This window comes from Caenorhabditis elegans, chromosome V (genome assembly GCF_000002985.6).
Source record: "Caenorhabditis elegans chromosome V".
In the NCBI taxonomy this organism is placed as follows: domain Eukaryota; kingdom Metazoa; phylum Nematoda; class Chromadorea; order Rhabditida; family Rhabditidae; genus Caenorhabditis; species Caenorhabditis elegans.
The window spans coordinates 4,827,338-4,844,495 of record NC_003283.11 but is presented as its reverse complement, the minus strand read 5'-3'; the positions used below and the strand labels follow the sequence as shown (position 1 = coordinate 4,844,495).

General features: G+C 38.7%; 6 protein-coding genes across 9 annotated transcripts; 4 read left to right on the top strand and 2 right to left on the bottom strand.

Moving 5' to 3' along the window:
- Positions 1-650: 650 nt before the first annotated feature.
- On the bottom strand, positions 651-1,660 carry cwp-3 (Coexpressed With Polycystins; the record flags this gene model as incomplete). The annotated part of the gene is made up of 5 exons (NM_071895.2): positions 651-815; positions 861-944; positions 1,148-1,219; positions 1,331-1,423; positions 1,598-1,660. 5 exons carry the CDS (start codon positions 1,658-1,660, stop codon positions 651-653), a joined length of 477 nt encoding a protein of 158 aa, NP_504296.2.
- A 191-nt stretch (positions 1,661-1,851) lies between these two features.
- cwp-2 (uncharacterized protein) lies at positions 1,852-2,561 on the top strand. Its single transcript, NM_071894.4, has 3 exons — positions 1,852-1,994; positions 2,041-2,121; positions 2,339-2,561. Exons 1-3 carry the CDS (start codon positions 1,929-1,931, stop codon positions 2,510-2,512), a joined length of 321 nt encoding a protein of 106 aa, NP_504295.1. The 5' UTR covers positions 1,852-1,928; the 3' UTR covers positions 2,513-2,561.
- Positions 2,562-3,216: 655 nt separating this feature from the next.
- cwp-1 (uncharacterized protein) lies at positions 3,217-3,879 on the top strand. The gene is made up of 3 exons (NM_071893.5): positions 3,217-3,296; positions 3,343-3,429; positions 3,656-3,879. Exons 1-3 carry the CDS (start codon positions 3,231-3,233, stop codon positions 3,827-3,829), a joined length of 327 nt encoding a protein of 108 aa, NP_504294.1. The 5' UTR covers positions 3,217-3,230; the 3' UTR covers positions 3,830-3,879.
- Positions 3,880-4,482: 603 nt separating this feature from the next.
- Positions 4,483-8,469, top strand: nas-9 (Zinc metalloproteinase nas-9; the record flags this gene model as incomplete). Of its 3 annotated transcripts, NM_171927.3 has the most annotated exons (10): positions 4,494-4,643; positions 4,702-4,895; positions 4,991-5,172; positions 5,723-5,909; positions 6,071-6,196; positions 6,244-6,469; positions 6,526-6,655; positions 6,701-6,770; positions 6,954-7,040; positions 8,088-8,469. In NM_171927.3, the coding sequence occupies exons 1-10, from the start codon at positions 4,577-4,579 to the stop codon at positions 8,457-8,459; spliced, it is 1,641 nt and encodes a 546-aa protein (NP_741532.1). In that variant the 5' UTR covers positions 4,494-4,576. The 3 variants fall into 3 exon arrangements, with proteins under 3 accessions (NP_001379790.1, NP_741531.1, NP_741532.1); NM_001392505.1 differs by having other exon boundaries at positions 4,483-4,895; NM_171452.2 differs by lacking the exon at positions 6,954-7,040 and having other exon boundaries at positions 4,486-4,643; positions 8,088-8,459.
- A 1-nt stretch (position 8,470) lies between these two features.
- C37H5.5 (Nucleolar complex protein 3 homolog) lies at positions 8,471-17,136 on the bottom strand. The gene is made up of 8 exons (NM_071891.9): positions 16,949-17,136; positions 16,767-16,902; positions 16,375-16,715; positions 16,068-16,329; positions 15,053-15,123; positions 13,864-14,802; positions 12,480-12,712; positions 8,471-8,733 (listed from the first exon to the last, which is right to left on the bottom strand). Exons 1-8 carry the CDS (start codon positions 17,129-17,131, stop codon positions 8,562-8,564), a joined length of 2,337 nt encoding a protein of 778 aa, NP_504292.2. The 5' UTR covers positions 17,132-17,136; the 3' UTR covers positions 8,471-8,561.
- C37H5.14 (Decapping nuclease) lies at positions 10,119-12,485 on the top strand. 2 transcript variants are annotated; one of them, NM_001313126.4, is made up of 6 exons: positions 10,119-10,187; positions 10,241-10,418; positions 11,116-11,322; positions 11,382-11,508; positions 11,560-11,708; positions 12,019-12,485. In NM_001313126.4, exons 1-6 carry the CDS (start codon positions 10,129-10,131, stop codon positions 12,244-12,246), a joined length of 948 nt encoding a protein of 315 aa, NP_001300055.1. In that variant the 5' UTR covers positions 10,119-10,128; the 3' UTR covers positions 12,247-12,485. The 2 variants fall into 2 exon arrangements, with proteins under 2 accessions (NP_001300055.1, NP_001300056.1); NM_001313127.2 differs by having other exon boundaries at positions 10,123-10,187; positions 11,560-11,729; positions 12,019-12,482.
- Positions 17,137-17,158: the final 22 nt, after the last annotated feature.

Sequence of the window (17,158 nt, the reverse complement as noted above, 5' to 3'; positions counted from 1 at the left end):
TCTTGCCCAAGCTTGGCCCTTTTGGTAAAACTTGGATTCAGACTGTACCAAAGTTTAACCCAAGTTTCACGCAACTCCTGCCAATCTTTGGCCCAAACTTTTTTTGCTTTGTTTCAAACTTGGGTCAACCTTTGGTACAGCCTGAATCCAAGTTTTGCCAAAGTTTTGCCCAAGTTTTGCCCAAATTTAGTCAACTTCTGCACTAAGTTATTATTTTTTGGGCAAAACTGGTGCAAGCAGCTAGATCCAAATGCCGAGTAGATACTTTTGAAAATTTTCAGAGGGAGACATATTTCTGAGCAAGTCCTCGGTATCATCAATTTTTCTACGAGAAGTGCAATTTTTTTAAATTGAGTATTTGTGTCTCTGTTTTATTCCAGCGTATTTCAGCTTTTTTACATTAGTTTTATATGTAAAAAAGTTTCAAAGTCTGCGGGTGAAATAAAACTTTAGAAAATAAATGTTTTTTAAATATAATTGAAATATAATTTCTCATCTGTTGATTTCCCACAATTCTTATATCTTTTGAAAAACAATCGGAATTTTTTATGCGTACAATACGCTGCCCTTGCCCCAATCCTGAAGTTTATCAACAAAAGTATATAATTTCAAAAAAGCTTTAATCAATTGTTGACGAATCCTGATCGTTTTCAGACAGCTTCATCTCCATTGAAATCATTCCAGTAGTAAATAACAGTCTTCTCTTTTCCAACTGGTAAATCTGGCAAATCTGCAAGATTCTGGGAAATCGCGTCATTCTCAAACATCTGCTTCTGGGTTTTTCTGGATTTTGAACAGATTTTTGTGGCTTTCGACTGAAAAATGGTTCTTAAATTTTTGTATGGAAAAGTAACGGTTACCTTGCTACATCCACATATAACACCAGAATCTTGGTCCAGTGCTCCTGAGGTTATTATTTCAAGCAACTCGGTCATGGTCCCATCCTGAGATTTGGAGCATAACAAATCCAGTAGATAATCAAAAAGAATGTTGTAAGTCGAAGTAAAATTCAAAATCAGCGAGAGTTTGAATTTACAGTCTGCTTTAAAGGTACACGTGTTGTGACTTGCCAGGTTTCTAATGACGTGCATCTATCCGCCTCTTATTCCCACAATAGGTAAAATTTCAGTTGAAAAATAATACTAACCTCAGAAGTCGTCTTCTGGAGATTGCAGTCACCACGTGTCACGGAGTCTAAAATATCGGTCATTGTCGAGTCCTGAAATTTAATTTATAATTGGAAGAACTTCTATATTGTGATTATAAATCATCCTAATTCTTGATACTGTAACATTTTCTTGGATTATCTTAATTTTGGCTCAACTATTACCTTGTCGAGCTGATTGTGAGTACCACTAAGTTTTACGCCATGCTTCTTCTTTCCCAAAGAGCAATCGGAGTTGGAACGGTATGCATCTGACTTCTGAAAAAAAAAACAAAAAATTGTGAAAAATTGTCTTCAATGCTCATTTTTTTTAAATAAAAACTTTAATTGTAAGTCTATAAACTCAAATCTAATCACTAACCTACGCATGAAACTTAAGTGAGCAAAAAGTGTTGTTAGTTTTCAAATTTCACTACTTAGTTTGTAACTCACGATTATCTCTTCCGCAGTTACAGCAAGTACGCTAGCAAAGAGAAAAGCTGGCTTCAAGATCATTTTAGAAAAATTAAATGCTACAAATAAAAATTACATGCGCCAAACGGAGCGGAGCCTGTAGCATGGTTACGTACTTGGATACGGAGACGTTTTGTATGGGAAAAATTGCTTTTTGATGGAGCTCATCAAAATGTCATCATTTTCCGAATAAAACGTTGTCGTATCCAAATGTAACCATGGTGATGCATGGTTACACGCTCCGCCCGAACATCGGAGCAATCCTGCCGGATTCATTGTAACTTCAATTTCCAACAGATAGCTTTCGAAAATGATCTCAAAGACTTCAATTCTTCTCCTTGGCTTTGCCTGCGCTGCTGTTGGCGCCAATTACATAGTAAGCACTTATCAAGCAATAATTTTCTGTAATACAACAACTTTAGGAATCCGCTATTTTCAAATTCGATGACAGTTGCGAACCACTTGAAGAACCACGCAAGCCAGAAGTCGCAAAATGCTATGAGGTACGGTAGAATTTACTGAGAATTAGATTTCTCATTTTTTTCGAATTTCTTGTTAGTTAATTGCCAAATTAGAAAAGATAGGGTGTTTTGAATAATTTCTAGAACTTCTGTACTTACTTACAATTTCTATTCGATTCCCAAACCCTTGAAAAAAAAATTCTGCATATAGAAGTACTACACCTAAAAACCAACAAACCCAATATTTTTTCGCTTTCAGCCTTCCACTAGTTTGCCAAAAACTCTCGAGGAATATCGTGCAATGGGATACGACTGGGGAGAGTTTGTGCATGACGACAAAGCGGATCAAGCTCCAGAAGGACTTGACGAGGTCTTCACCTACCCAATGGTTCCATTCATCGGCATGAGCCTTCTCGCCTCCAAGAAATTTTAATTGTGAATCTGTGAACTTATTTCAGGGGGGAATAAATCTGTTAACAAAAACGTACAGTTTTTTATTTTTTTTATTTTCAGGTTTTTAGGAAAAAAGGGATGAACTTGCAAAGTCTATTTGAAACGTAAGGGTATGAGCAGAAATTCAGGAAGCCATGGTGTCTTTTGAAACAAAACAATTACCCATGTGCCACTTTGGTATGCGGCCGCAACAAATAAAATAAAACCAAGTATACGGTTTTATTAAAAATTCACTTCTATATAATTTTGAGGAAGTTTCAGAGTTACCATTATTATAAAACACTAAAAGCTCGGCCACCAATTTTTTAAGCGGCCACGCAGAAAATACGACCTGGTCAATTACCAAACATAGGTGTCCCTGCAAAAATATACACTAGGGTAAAAGGTTTTATTGCAATTACTAGGCCATCATCGAAGACTGCCTAGTTTGGCTTGATGGATTGATGATGTGCCAAACTGATGAGCCAAACGGAGCGGGTAGCTAAGAAGAGTCATGGTTACGTACATGGATACGGAGACGTTTTATACGGTAATAATGGCTTTTCATCGGGCTCATCAAAATCTCATCATTTTCCGAATAAAACGTTGCCGTAACCAAATGAAACCATGGTGATGCGTGGTTACAAGCTCCGCCCAAGCATCGGAGCAATCCTGCCGGATTCATTTTAACTTCAATTTTGAACGAATAGCTTTCGAAAATGATCTCAAAGACTTCAATTCTTCTCCTTGGTTTTGCCTGCGCAACTGTTGGAGCCAGTTATATGGTAAGATATTTCCTAGCAAAAGTTTTAGCTAATACAAAGATTCCAGGACTCCGGCCCATTCAAATTCGATGACTCTTGCGAACCACTCGAACCACCACGCAAGCCAGAGGTCTCCGAATGCTATGAGGCACAGGTAACTTAGAGTAGCATTTAAACTATTTATTCTGCTGAAAAGGCTTCATGCCAAAGTTTAGACCTTGTTTCAAAAATTTGGCCAATCTTAGTTTTGGCACAATGCCATACTCCTAGGTCCTAGACAAACCTAGGTAAAACTTGCCTAAGTCTTGCCTAAGCTTTACCAAATTTAGGCCAAAAACCACAAAAAAAATTATATAGATTTTAATATATATTTATTTCAGCCGAAAGCATTTTTGCCAAAAGCTTTAGAGGAGTATCGTGCATTGGGATACGACTGGGGAGAGTTTGTGCATGACGACGAAGCGGATAAGGCTCCAGAAGGACTTGACGAGGTCTTCACTTACCCAATGGTTCCATTCATCGGCATGAGCCTTCTCGCCTCTAAGAAATTCTAATTGTGATTCTGTGAAAATATTTCAAATGTGGAATAAACCTGTTAACAAAAAAGTTTAATTTTGATCTTCTATATCCAGGTTTCAGGAAAAAATAATTAAACATGCAAGGACTACAAAAAAGACAGTGTATGAGCAGAATTTCAGGAATCTACGGTGTAAAAACTCGCTCGCTCTTATCAAATCAAAAAAAAAAATTGTTGAAAATGTTTTATGTAGATAACTTTCGGGCAAATTTCCAAACTGCCACGTAGCAAAATAGGCCTGCGCACTTACCCAAAAGTATAAATGTGTTTGAAATTGGGTGAGAAGGTTTTAGCTCAACTACACCATGATTAGTAGGTACATCTTCAGGCATACGTGCCTGCCCTGCCATATGTTAACTTACCGACTATTTTCTGCAATTTGGCGTAAACTCCGGTGTTAGGGTAAATACTGTATTTGATCATCTTAATTATGTACATTAGAAAGATCAACTTTAATATTAAAATTTTCACAAATGAAATCCACACTTTCTGCCTTCTACTACACACTATTTTAGTTCAATTTTCCATTAAAAACACAAAACAAACCGTTTAACCAATCACTTGTTCCATTGATCTTTGCCCACTCCATTTGCCAAAAACAAAGAAAATCTAAAAGAAACGAGTAACCGAAACAGAAAAGTGACGGCATGACTATCAATCAGTCTCCTTTTTTTTGAGAATCAGTTCATCAATTCGCGCAATTCATCATTCTGTTCAATTCTTCATGATATTTCTACTTTTTGTTGTTTTTCCATTTGTATATGCACAGCTTTTGCCAGAGTTATTAGCAGGTTTGTGTTCCAATTTCGCATTTTTGTCGGCTAACACTTTTTATTGCAATTTTTTCAGGTTTTCAGAATGGAAGGTTTAGAGGGGGACCCGATGGTTTTAATAGAGGACCTGGAGGGTTTCATCGTGGACCTGACGGCTTCGGGGGAGACCCTCGTGGCGGTGTAGACCTCGGCCACTTGATTGGGAATATTGCTGCAAATGTTGGTCAAGAAATGGGTCTAAACGATGCTGATGTTATTGGAGATTTAAGAGTAGGTTATTCACAGCAAAATTATCAGAACAGTTTACGAGAAATTCAACGTTTCTCACAGAAAAAAACTAAACAATTTTATTGAACCTTTTATAGGGAATCTCTCGAGGACCCCGACCATCATCCATGGAGTGGGGACGGCGAGCCCGGCATTTCTGCAGGAGATATCCGGGTCATCCAAAATGTCAGCGAGGACAACTTCCACAGTTTACTGATGTTCCGACTATTATCAACACTATTATCTACAACGCGGGAGATCTTCTTCCACGAGTTCCTACGTAAGTTTCAAATGTGAAGAGTTATTAGAAAACTGTCTGTTTGAAAATATTTTATTAACGTTAAAAAATCTCCTTTTTGAAATCGATGTGTAAGTCAGGGGTTTTTAGTCAACAAATTCGGAAAATGGACAAATCGCCGGTTTGCGGATTTGCCGGAAATTTTGAATTCCGGCAACTTGCCGATTTGCCGATTTACCGTTTGCCAGATATCAGATTTGCCGGAAATGTATAGACGGATTTTTTTATAAGACTGAAACACTTAAAACTGTGCCTTTTTGAAAAAAAAAAATTTTCCCGTTCACTTTAGATATTTTCATAGAATTTGCTTACTTTTGAAAATAGATGTAGGACCATTCATAGGATGCAAACAATTTGCAAACAACTGAAATTCTGAAATTTCAAAAAAGTTTGCAAATCCACAATTTGCCGATAATTTCCGGCAAATTCGGCAAATCGGCAAGATGCTGGTTTGCCGATTTGCCGGAGTTTAAAATTGTGCCTTATGCCTGCATGCCTACCTACTTTACTTTCTGACTGATCAATATTACAGCCTAAACATCCATGACCCGTTGGCTGGACTAAACAGCGAACTGGTTGGATTCATCAAGAGTCTTCAGTCACAATTTGGACAACTCAGTTCCCAACAGAGAAACGAGATTCACGATTCATGCAGATCATTCAAGTGCGATCAGCAGTCTCCTCAGAACACACAGGCAAAGCAGGAGCTATTGACAAAGGTAATTACCTAGTCTAGGGCTTCCACCCTACGTTTGCCTGCCTGGTCGTAAGCGTACTGAAGCGCTAAATTGCTAAAAAGAGGCGAGAGGCAGGCGTGAGGTAGGCAGGTTTTAAGCCGTCTGCCATGGAACCGCTAACCTGGCAAGCTTTAATCTTTCAGATGCTCGCCTTCGATCAAGCGGTTGGCGGTAAAGCTGCTCCGGCTCATGACAAGGTGAACCTCCGATTCGACAGAACTCAGCAAGTGAAACAGGCATTGCTCAAAAGAGCAAATTTGTCGCATATTGTAAGTATACCTTCTGGCAGTTTGAAGAAAATTCAAGTTTGCTTCAGATCGTTCCAGCTGACAATGGAGTCTTCGACAGAGATGTGTTGCTCACCGAGCATCAGGCTAACTTCCTGCTCAATGAGCTCGGCGAGGCCGGGCGTGGAGCAGATGTTGGAGCAGGAGGAGGTGGTGGTGGACGAGTTCCAAGATCCGGAGTTTTCTTCCAAGAAAGTGCGGTTCAGAAATGGGATATTTGGAAGCCTATTCAGTATACTTTGGATGATTCATTAGGTATAACTCTTTGTCAAATTTGAAGAAAAACCGTCAAAATCCTGACAAGTTTCCAGAAGAATCCGACAAAAAAGACATCCGGGATGCTCTACACGAAATTTCAATCAACACCTGCATCCTATTCAGGTACAATGCAACGCCAAAAGGATATCACTTGAATTATATGAAAGTTGATAGCACGACCTTGTAAGTTGACTAGAGAATCTAAGTGTGACGTCACTTCCTTTTCAGCTGCGGTCTATCCTACGTGGGACGGACCGATCCGGCCAACCCGATTTACTTGAGCTTCCAGTGTGGGGATGTACGGTTTCTTCTTCATTTTTTGGGGGAAAACACGTGGTGTCAAACTGTCCCATTTTGGTGTGATCTACAAAAAATGCGGAGAATCTTCTTTGAAATTCTTGCGTTTTTAGTAGATCACGCCGAAATGGGACACTTTGACACCACGTGGAAAGATAATGCAAATTCGATCGAAAACTTTCAGAATCGAGGAGTTGCAATGCACGAAACAATGCACGCGTTGGGCGTCAGTCACCAACACTTGAGACTCGACAGGGATAAGTATATCAAGGTTTTTAACTTTATTTGCAGTTTTTATGCCGTGGCCTAGAAAAAAATCCTCAACAGTTCCACGGCCACGTGATGTCAGAGTGTCTCATTTCGGCTTGATCTACGTAGATCTACAAAAAATGCGGGAGAAGAGACGCAGAGTTCTCAACTGATTTCGCATGGTTAAGAACGTGCTGACGTCGCATTCCGTTGGGCAGAAAATTCCCGCATTTGTGGTAGATCAAACTGTAATGGGACAGCCTGGCATCACGTGCGGCCTAGTTTTTTTTTCTCGGCCATTTAGAAAATGTGACCGTCTTTGAGTTTCAAGAATTTTTCGTGACAAGACCCACCGCACCTTTTATAATGTAATATCACGAAATTTTAAAAACATTTTCTCAAAGGCGCACGGGCTCAATCGGATGGGTCTCGCCACGAAAAAATTAATGGCTGAATCCTATACTGTTCATTTCATTTTGGAGACGCAGAAAAACGCGCATTTTGAAAATTGAGGAGCAAGCGCGCTCCACGGCCAAGTGAAAACTGTCCGCCCCCAGGAGTTGGGTCTCGTTAGGTAAAACCGTAACTTCAACTTTTTTCAATAATATTTCGAATTTTTTACTATTTTTTCCGTTGTTTTGTTGACTTTAATGTCGAAATAATGCAAAAAAAATTCATTTATCAAATTTCAAATAAAATTTTCATCAGTTAAATAATTAAAAACAACTGAAAACTTAACGAAAATATACGAAAAAAATATTGAAAAACCGATGAAATCTGGAAGAAAAGAAATTAAAATGGCAATTCCTAACGAGACCCAACTTTTGGGGGCGGGGAATTTTAGTTTGACCGTAGAGCGCGCCGGCACCTCGATTGTGCTTCTCTAAGTGCCCATAATAATAAAATGAATAAAAATGCCCGCCAAAAAACTCAAAAAAGTGCTACCATAACATTTTTCGTGGTGAGACCCATCCTAATGAACCCATGCGCCTTTAAGCAAGAATTCCAAAAATTGCCTCTTGTTCGCGACGAGACCCAGCCGATTTTTAAAAAATTTCAAAATTTCCAGATCGACTGGTCAAACATCGACCCCCAACACTATGACACATTTGCGATATCCGACGCGAAACTGTACACATCCTACGGTACCAAGTACGCCTACGACTCTATAATGCACTATAACGCATATCTCGGCGCCAAGGACCCCAACAAGCCGACGATGATCCCGTTGGTGAATCCACAGGAGAACACCCCGAAACTGGGTCAACGAGCCAAACTGACCCGCGGCGACATCCGGTTGCTCAAAAAAATGTACTGCCGTCCGGGATGTGACGATCAGAATGTGCACTGCGGCACGTGGGCTCTGCATGGCTATTGCAAGATGAAGGAACAAATGAAATGGATGAATGAGAATTGTAAAGCTAGTTGTGATAAATGTTGAGGATTCTCTACTTGACACACAAAACAAAATTCATAGTGAAAACTTAACAGTAACAACAAATAACAAAAATTCGGATTATCATTTAAACAATATTTTAAAAAATTATTTCGATGCTGCCAGCCAGTTGGAAATGTGGAAGTTGATGTTCTTTGGAGTAACCGATTGATTTCTCTTCTTGGCAGCCTTCTCCAGATCATCCAAATACTTGCTCTCAACCTTGTCATAGGCATCCTTCGCGTTATCCATCAGCTGTCCCATCAGGATCCATGGTTTCCTGGAAAATTAAATATTTAGAATGTCTGGTGAATTTGATAACTAGGAGAGGTTTTGTTAATATCGCTATTTATTAATACAGCTATCTGGTTTACGATTATGCGAAATTTTTAAATCGGCAAATTGCCGGAATTAAAAAATTTCTGGCAAATCGGCAATCCGGCAAATTGCTGAATTTGCCGGAAAAACGGCAATTGCTGAGAATTTTCGGCAAATTGCGGTTTTGCACATTTTTTTTTGGAAATTTCAGAATTTCAATTTTATTCATCAAAACTGTACGCATCCTATGAATCTTCCTACATCTATTATGAAAAGTAGGCAAAGTCGATGAAAATATCTAAATGAAGCGGGAAAAAATTTCAAAAAGGCACAGTTTTATATGTTTCCGTCGTATAAAAAATCCCCCTAAAAATTTCCGGCAAATTGATATCCGGCAAACCGGCAATTTGCCGAATATCAAAATTTCCGGCAAAACGGCAATTGTCGCCTACCGCTAGGTAGTACGACTGGCGACTGGACTGGTACGAGACAGGTTTCATTTGAGAGCCCATGTTGAAAAACTTTTTCAATATGAATTTTCAGACGCGAAATTTCAGAAACTTCAGAGCTTTCGATGAGCTCCCAAAGATGATCGGAGCAGCATAAATGGTGCTCTGGAGACGTGTGTAGTGGTGGTACCCGGCAGAAATTACGACTTTTTGTCCATACTTATTACTTTCATGAGTTGCAAAAAAAGTTTGGTAGAACAGATTTTCAGTATCCTTCCAAACTCTTTTATAACACCACAAAAGTGATATGTATAGGCAAAAATCCAAATTTCTGCCTAATATCACCACCGCACATGTCCCCAGAGCACCTGCTCTGAGCATCTTCGGGAGCTCCCCGCAAGCTCAGCTCTGAAATCCCTTTGCCTAAACTTCATGACCGTAGGCTTTTTCAAATGAAACCTGTCTCGTCCTGAAGCTCCAGTGGCATCGTCGGAGTAAGAGACATTTTTTTTAATGTCGAATTGATATAATTCGTGTGTACTCCAAATATTTTGCATAATGGTATACCAGATAGCCTCATAAACGAATAGTGATAAAATAAAATGATATGAATCATATACTACTGGCTCTCTCTCCCTTTTTCACACAATCTCAGCAAATCGATCAGAGACACAGTCGTCTCCCCCATCCGGCACATGGACACGGGAACAGTGCCCGCCACTCAGTTTGGCTCCGCCCTTGCTGCTTCAACATCATCCCATCAGTGTATTGGAGAAAAAGGGGACAGACAGTCGGCAGCAGCATTGTGTGCCATTACAATTATTTTCACTTTCTTTCACTTACAAAATTGAAATCTCTCTTGCTTTAATAATCATTTTTATTTTCATTTTTATTGTAGTCTCAGGAGGATGTCAGTGAGTTTCAAGCTGGCTCCAGTTGGTGACTACTGGGCGAACAATGAAAATCGGTGAGAGCTTTGAAATAATTCTTTTCGAATTATTTTTTCAAATGAATTTCCAGATGGAACATTGAACTTGGCCGTCATCGTCATAAGCAGTTGCTTATCAATCATGCAGCTATCGGCATGAATCTCGACGAGGGATACAACAATTTCGAGAATGAGCACGGAGGAGAACGTATCGAGAGTATTCTTGCCTATATTATGAAGACTGCTAGAATTGGAATTCCATTGAAGGAGGTATTCACTCGTTCCATTTGGTTTCAGAAATTGAAAAAAAAAAGTCAAATTTGTCTATAGTTAGGAAATTATCTGAGTCTCTGAGTCTTAGGCTAGTCATCAGATTTCACCCAAATCTCGAATGTCGGTTTTTAATTTTTGGCAATCGGGTGTAATTTTTTTGGATTTTTTTTCTGATGTATACCAAATTACACATATAGATACTTCCTTATCTTTAGAAGAATTGATGGCAAACGATTTTTCCGGCAAAACAGCAAATTGACGGAATTGAAAATTTCTGACAAACCGGCAAATTGCTGGAATTGCCGGAATTTCTGGCAAACCGACAAATTGCCGGAATTGAACATGTCTGGCAAACCGGCAAATTGCCGGAATCGAAATTTCCGGCAAATCGGCAAATTGCCGGAATTGAAAATTTCTGGCAAACCGGCAAATTGCCGGAATTGATCATGTCTGGCAAACCGGCAAATTGCTGGAATTGAAAATTTCTGGCAAATCGGCAAATTTCCGGAATTGTAGTTTTCCGGCAAACCGACAAACAGGCTATTTGCGGAAAAATTAACATTTCCGAGAGATCGGCAAGCCACAAATTGTCGGCATTGAAAATTTCTGGCAAATCGGCAAACCGGCAATTTGCCGATTTGCCGAACTGCAATTGCCGCCCACCTAGATGTTTTATTAAACATTCTTATTCCAGATGATAGAAGCCGACATTGTCTGCAGAAGAGGACTTCTCCGAAATCTGTCTATCAACAAATACACGGGGCATTACATCAACTTTTATGCCGTTCGCCACCGTGGAGTCATCTTCCTCTGCGAGGACAAGGACTTTGGAGGTGCTCCTGACAAACTGCGTCGTGCAATGTATCACACGCTAAAATTTGAGAATGTTATGACTGTTCCGGTAAGTGTTGTAATTGGTGCAAATAGTGTCCTCTTGTACCAATGAATCATCATCTTCAGCAATCGAGAGACATTACTGCGTCGAGGAAAGAGGCCACCAAAATGGTGATTCGTGGGTGTCTCGAGAAGGAGGGCGCCGAGTCGATTCGTCTTTTCTATGCGGCTGACATCGATTGTCTCGATATTTGTAAGAGACGGAATTTGAGGACTCGTAGAAAACTAGAAAACTCATTTTCAGACGGATCACCAGTTGAATTCAAGAGCATCAGCAAACCACTGGAGACGGGATGGGACAAGAACAGAACGATGGCATGGTACATGCAATGCTTCTTCGCCAGTGTTAACACTATTGTGGTTGGAGAGAGACAACGTAGCCGGCTGCGAACGGTGAGACACTATCGAAAATCGGTATTTACTACGTGTGGTGTCAGGCTGTGTCATTGCGGTTTGATCTACAGAAAATGCGGGAGTTTTTCATCCAAAAAATGTGACGTCAGCACGTTCTTAACCATGCGAAATATCAGTTGAGAAGTCTCTAAAGTCCCGCGATTCTCGTAGATCTACGTAGATCAAACCAAAATGCGACACCACGTGTCGCATTTCGCCTCCAATTGTTTTCGGAAAAAAAATCCCGCATTTTTTGTAGATCAAACCGTAATGGGACCGCCTGAAGTCCCCGAAACGCCACAAATTTCAGATCAAAACGATGAACGTCGAAGCCTTCTACACGCACAGAAATCACTCGTGGACCCGTGAAAGCTGCATTGAGCAGCTCTACGGCACTCTATCATTTGTGAAGCACCACATGTCACTGGATGGAATGGCGTTGAAGTTCTCGGTGATCAACGGCACCAACTACTTGGCAACTACTCAGTATGGGGAGTATATTGTGCCACAGAACTTTCTTCGCGTATTTCCTTTTTAGAAATTATTGTTTTTTTTCAAATCTAGAAATTCACTGAACTGTAGCTAAATTATGCCTTCTTTCATTCCACACGCTTTATCTCAATTTGAGATTCTCATCTCCCTCCTGTCCCTTTAACTTTCCGTAACCTTGCCACTTTGAGGAACTATAAACTGCAAACTACAAACTACATATTGACTTGTTTCGTTCTCCCAAAAATCATTAAACCGTATTCTGAATAAAGTTAAACTTACAAAGACGATAACTGTGGATTCAACTTGAAAATTCCTGTCGAAGGTACTCCGTAGAGAATATTGTTGGCAAATCGAGAAAGTTCAGTGTTTCTTCGACGAGCCAGCATCGAGAGCTCATCACGAACATCAGAAGCCAAGGCGTTTGCGACGTCTGGATCATCGATATCCGGCCGGTAGATTCCTGGAGCACCACCTTCTTCGTCTTCGATCATTGAGGAGAGCTTGGGGTGGGCCTGGAAAAATTTATGGGCTTTTTTCAGGAAAAATAGAATTATAGTGGATTTACCCGAAAATCGTTTTAAAAAAAAGTTTTTTTCGAATATTTTTTCGAAAAAAAGATTTTTTTTTCGGATTTTTTGGTTAAACAATTTTTTTTCATTTTTGAAACATTGAAATTTTTGAATTATATCTTTTAAAAAATTCCAAGCAGTTTTTTTTAATAAAAATCAAAATTTTCCCGAAAATCGTACTAGAAAATATGGATTTTCGCATTTTTCACGGAAGAAATTTAGGTAATGTAAAAAATACAACAAAAAAATTATACAGGTTATTCACAGGAATTCGAAAAAAAATTTTTTTTTTAATTTAATAATATTACCCAGACGCGAAATTTCGTGATTTTTTTGCAAAACAATACGGTATCTGGTCTCGACACGAACTTTTTTTTGTAAAACACAAAAACGGGCGTGCGCCTTTAGAGAGTACTGTAATTTTGAACTTTCGGTGCTGTATATTTTCTTTTTTTAATTTCTGAAATCTACAAAATGCCCTATTGTACCATGTTGTTTCACCATTTTTTTATTAAAAATTAGTATAAAAATAAAGAAAATAATTTGATTTATATGAAAATAACATTAATTTCAACTAAAAAGTTTGAGAAAACGCTCAAAAATGAACTGAAAGTTGCCAATTGTCGATAATTGAATTATCGATTTTCGTCAGAAATCGGCAGCTTTCAGGCCGATTTTTGAGCACTTTCTCAAATTTTTCAGTCGAAAATAATGTCATTTTCAGGTAAATCAGGTGATTTTCTATATTTTGATAGTAATTTCGAATGAAAAATGTTGAAAAAACATGGTGCAATATATAATTCTGTAGGATTGCCAAAAAAATTGCCGCTCACCAAAAAATTCGAAATTTACAGTTTTTTATTAAACATTTTCTGAACGAAAATCGATGAATGTAGAATCGCCTGTTCCACATCACCGAAAATTCACAATTACTGTACTTTTGCATTTTACGGAAAAAAAATGTCGTGTCGAGACCGCAAAAATCACAAAATTTCGCATCTGGGTAATATTTCTTTTGCCAAACGCATGTATTTTTTTATTTTTCAGCTATTTTTTGAATTTTTTTTTCAGGCAAAGCTGTAAACACCCCTCACAATAAAAAGTGATCGCACAAGCGACACAATGCATAGTGCTGGAAAATCGTCAAGAACAGTCGCAATAGACAGAAGCCGCTTGACAAAAGCAGCAACTCTGGACAACGGAACAGCTTTTCTTCGGATCACAAGCATCGTTTCCAGCGTCTTCGCCGCCATTATAATCTGATTTTTTCGTTGTTCCGGACGTTTTTCAAATGGCAAATGGTTGAGAACTCGATAGGCCAGACGGTAGAATTTTGATGGATCAATATTCAAAAGTTGACCATCTCCAGACAAGATTACAAAGACTGTATTGATGCAATGAAGTTGATCCAATGATTTGAGATTCTCATTTTGAACCATATTCTCCATAGTTGAAACGATATCCTCGTAGAATTCAATGCTCAAAAGATGAGCAAATTTGCTGAGTCCTTCGAGAACTGGCTCGAGAAGAGCCGAGTTTGGCATACGCTTCAAAATTGAGAAATATGATTGAAAGGCGAATTTCATGGCTTCTGTGGCGTTCTTCAACTTTTTGCTCATCGACTCTTCGGCTTCAACCTCCAAAAGATCGGCTTCAAGTCTGGCAAGTTGTTTCTTATACTTCTTCGCCGTCTTGCTCGCTTTCTCCTTCTTGATTTGATATTTCTTCGCAATAAGTGCATCTTTTCCAGACTTTTTATCCTCATCTTTCACTTCAGTAATATTCATCGATAGAAGAGTCCTTAGAAGCTCTGGCGGTACTCTTCCTTTCCTCTTTGTCACGAGAGTCGAGATGGAGCGAGCAGTGAACAGGGTGATTTTGAGATGAATATCCTCTTTGAAAACTGTCCGGATAGCCTCGCACACTTCTCGAATAACTGTCTCATTTTTGGCAAGAGAAAGACGAACGAGACTTGAGACAATGTTCGTAGAGTAGTTGAAGTGTGGAGCGGAGACCACGATTCGAGCTAGCGCCTGTAAAAATTTTTAAAGTTTTTTTTTGATTTTGAGCCGGGAAATCACGTTGTGCCCCAGGCTGTCCCATTTCGGTTTGATCTACAGAAAATGCGGGAATTTTTTGCCCAAACAAATGTGACATCAGCAGCACGTTCTTAACCATGCAAAATCAGTTGAGAACTCTGCGTCTCTTCTCCCGCATTTTTTGTAGATCTACGTAGATCAAGCCGAAATGAGACACTCTGACACGACGTGGGAAATTGATTACCTTCACAGAGAGAATTCCCATTTTGAATGTGAACGTGCTCTCATCATTATGACGATCCTTACCGACCAATTCTGAAAAAAAAAAGGATTTTTTTTGTTTTAATTTTTAAAAAAAGTGGTAATTCTAGCTAAAATCTTCAATTTTGGCCTGTTTTCTGTGGCTTTCAGACTGATGCGACACAGAAAAGTAGTCAAAATTAGAGTTTTATGCTTTTTTTTGTTGATACAATAGAGTAAATCCTCTTATTTCGTAACTACAGTAGATTTTTTGATTTTGGCATGTCTTCTTAAAGGCGCACGGATTTATTCATATGGGTCTCGGCGCGCAAAAGTTTATCGTAGTTTTTTCCTTGTATTTTCGATGTAATTACTTTGTTTTTAGCGAATATTGTTGTTTTCTCTTCAATTTTCTGTTAAAAATTGTTTAAAATAGCTAATTTCAGCCCGACAAACGAGAAAATCACATTTTTAGTGAAAAAAGTGCCATTGTACTTTGAAAACTGATTTAAAACAATTTTTAACAATGAAATGATAAGGAAAACGACAAAAGTCGCTAAAACCGAAAGAATTCCGTTGAAAAATGCAAGAAAAACTGATTAATTCCGTTTTTTTTTCTGTCAAAATTTGTTTTAAAAAACAATTTTAGTACGATAAAACTTTTAAAAAGCATGTTTTTTTTTCCAGTTTGTCAGCCTGAAAAAAAGAAATTTAAAACTACTTTTAGCAGAAAAATGAAGAAAAAAACGATAAAATTTCTTTAAAAATACAAAAAAAAAAACTACCATAAATTTTTCGCGCCAGGACCCTTCAGAATAAATCCTTGCGCCTTTAAGAAGGTATGGTCAAAATTTCTAGCAGATTTCCGCCAAAAAATCTCCAATTTCGGCTATTTTTCCGGGTCGCAGCACGAAAAACAAGCCAAAATTGAAGATTTTAGCTGAAATTAGCCGAAATTTTTAGTTTTTCGCCACGAAATTTGGTAATTTTAGTGATTTCGAGTCCATACAAGCACTCACTATTCGAAAGCTTCTCACACAACTGCAAATACTTGAGGTGATATCTCAACAGCGATTCTTCATAATTAACGAGATTTCTCGTCTCTTTCTTCTGTTTCTGGGCTTTTTCCTCGGCCGTCTGCTCACGAATCGCGTAACCCGGGAGAATATCGAGAAGAACTTGGAGAGTACTAGCGATTGCGAGTTTTTGAACGGATTCTCGCACCAGCGAGTGGATTTTCTCGCCGTTGCACAGATTGTAGAGATCTCGGAGACGGACGATCTGAAAAATTGAGATTTCTGAGAAAAAATTAAAAATTAAATTTACATTGACTTGTGGATTTGATAAAAGCATATTAGCATGTGATGCAATAGTATCTTTGAATTCTTGCATCAATTCCCGTCGTTTTGCAATAAGTTCCGACGCGGAAAGATGCGAAAAATCTTCCCGATGTGGCTCATCCTCTTCTCCTTCTTCTTCTTCATCACCGCTTTTTTCTTCTTCGTCTTCCTTAACTTCTTTTTCTCGTGTCGGACGAATCAGTGTTCCATCTTTTAGCTTAATCGGCAGAAGTTCTTCATGGCCTTCTTCGAGTAGTCCTGCGAATTTTCTCTTTTTCTTCTCAACATCATCTTCATCGTCGCTGTCTGATTCTACACCACTTCTTTCTGCAATTTAACGTTATTAAGTTTATTAACTAATTTTCAAACAACAATTACTTTTCTCAAGCCGCCTTTTTGCGTTGGCAAATGCGCTGTTCTCCCAATCGATATCTGCGTCCATCATGTCCAATGGCAAATCTTCATCACTATTCTCATAATGAGCTTGTCTGTCGGCGATGAAATCATCTTCAATCTGAAAATTATTGGATAAATTGTTTTATTTTCGAAAAATTGCTCACATTAACAGCTCTCTGCCTCAAATCTGCAGATTTTCTTGATTTAATATCTGCCATTCCATCGCGAATCTCTCTCGACAGCTTTTTCCGCTTTGCAAGGCGATTTAAATGTTTCGTAGTTTTTCTTGTTTTATTTGTCTTCAGCATTTTCAGCTTCTCTTCGCGAGAAGCGGAAGCGAATCCCATGTTTTCTGCAAAATAATCATTGATTTT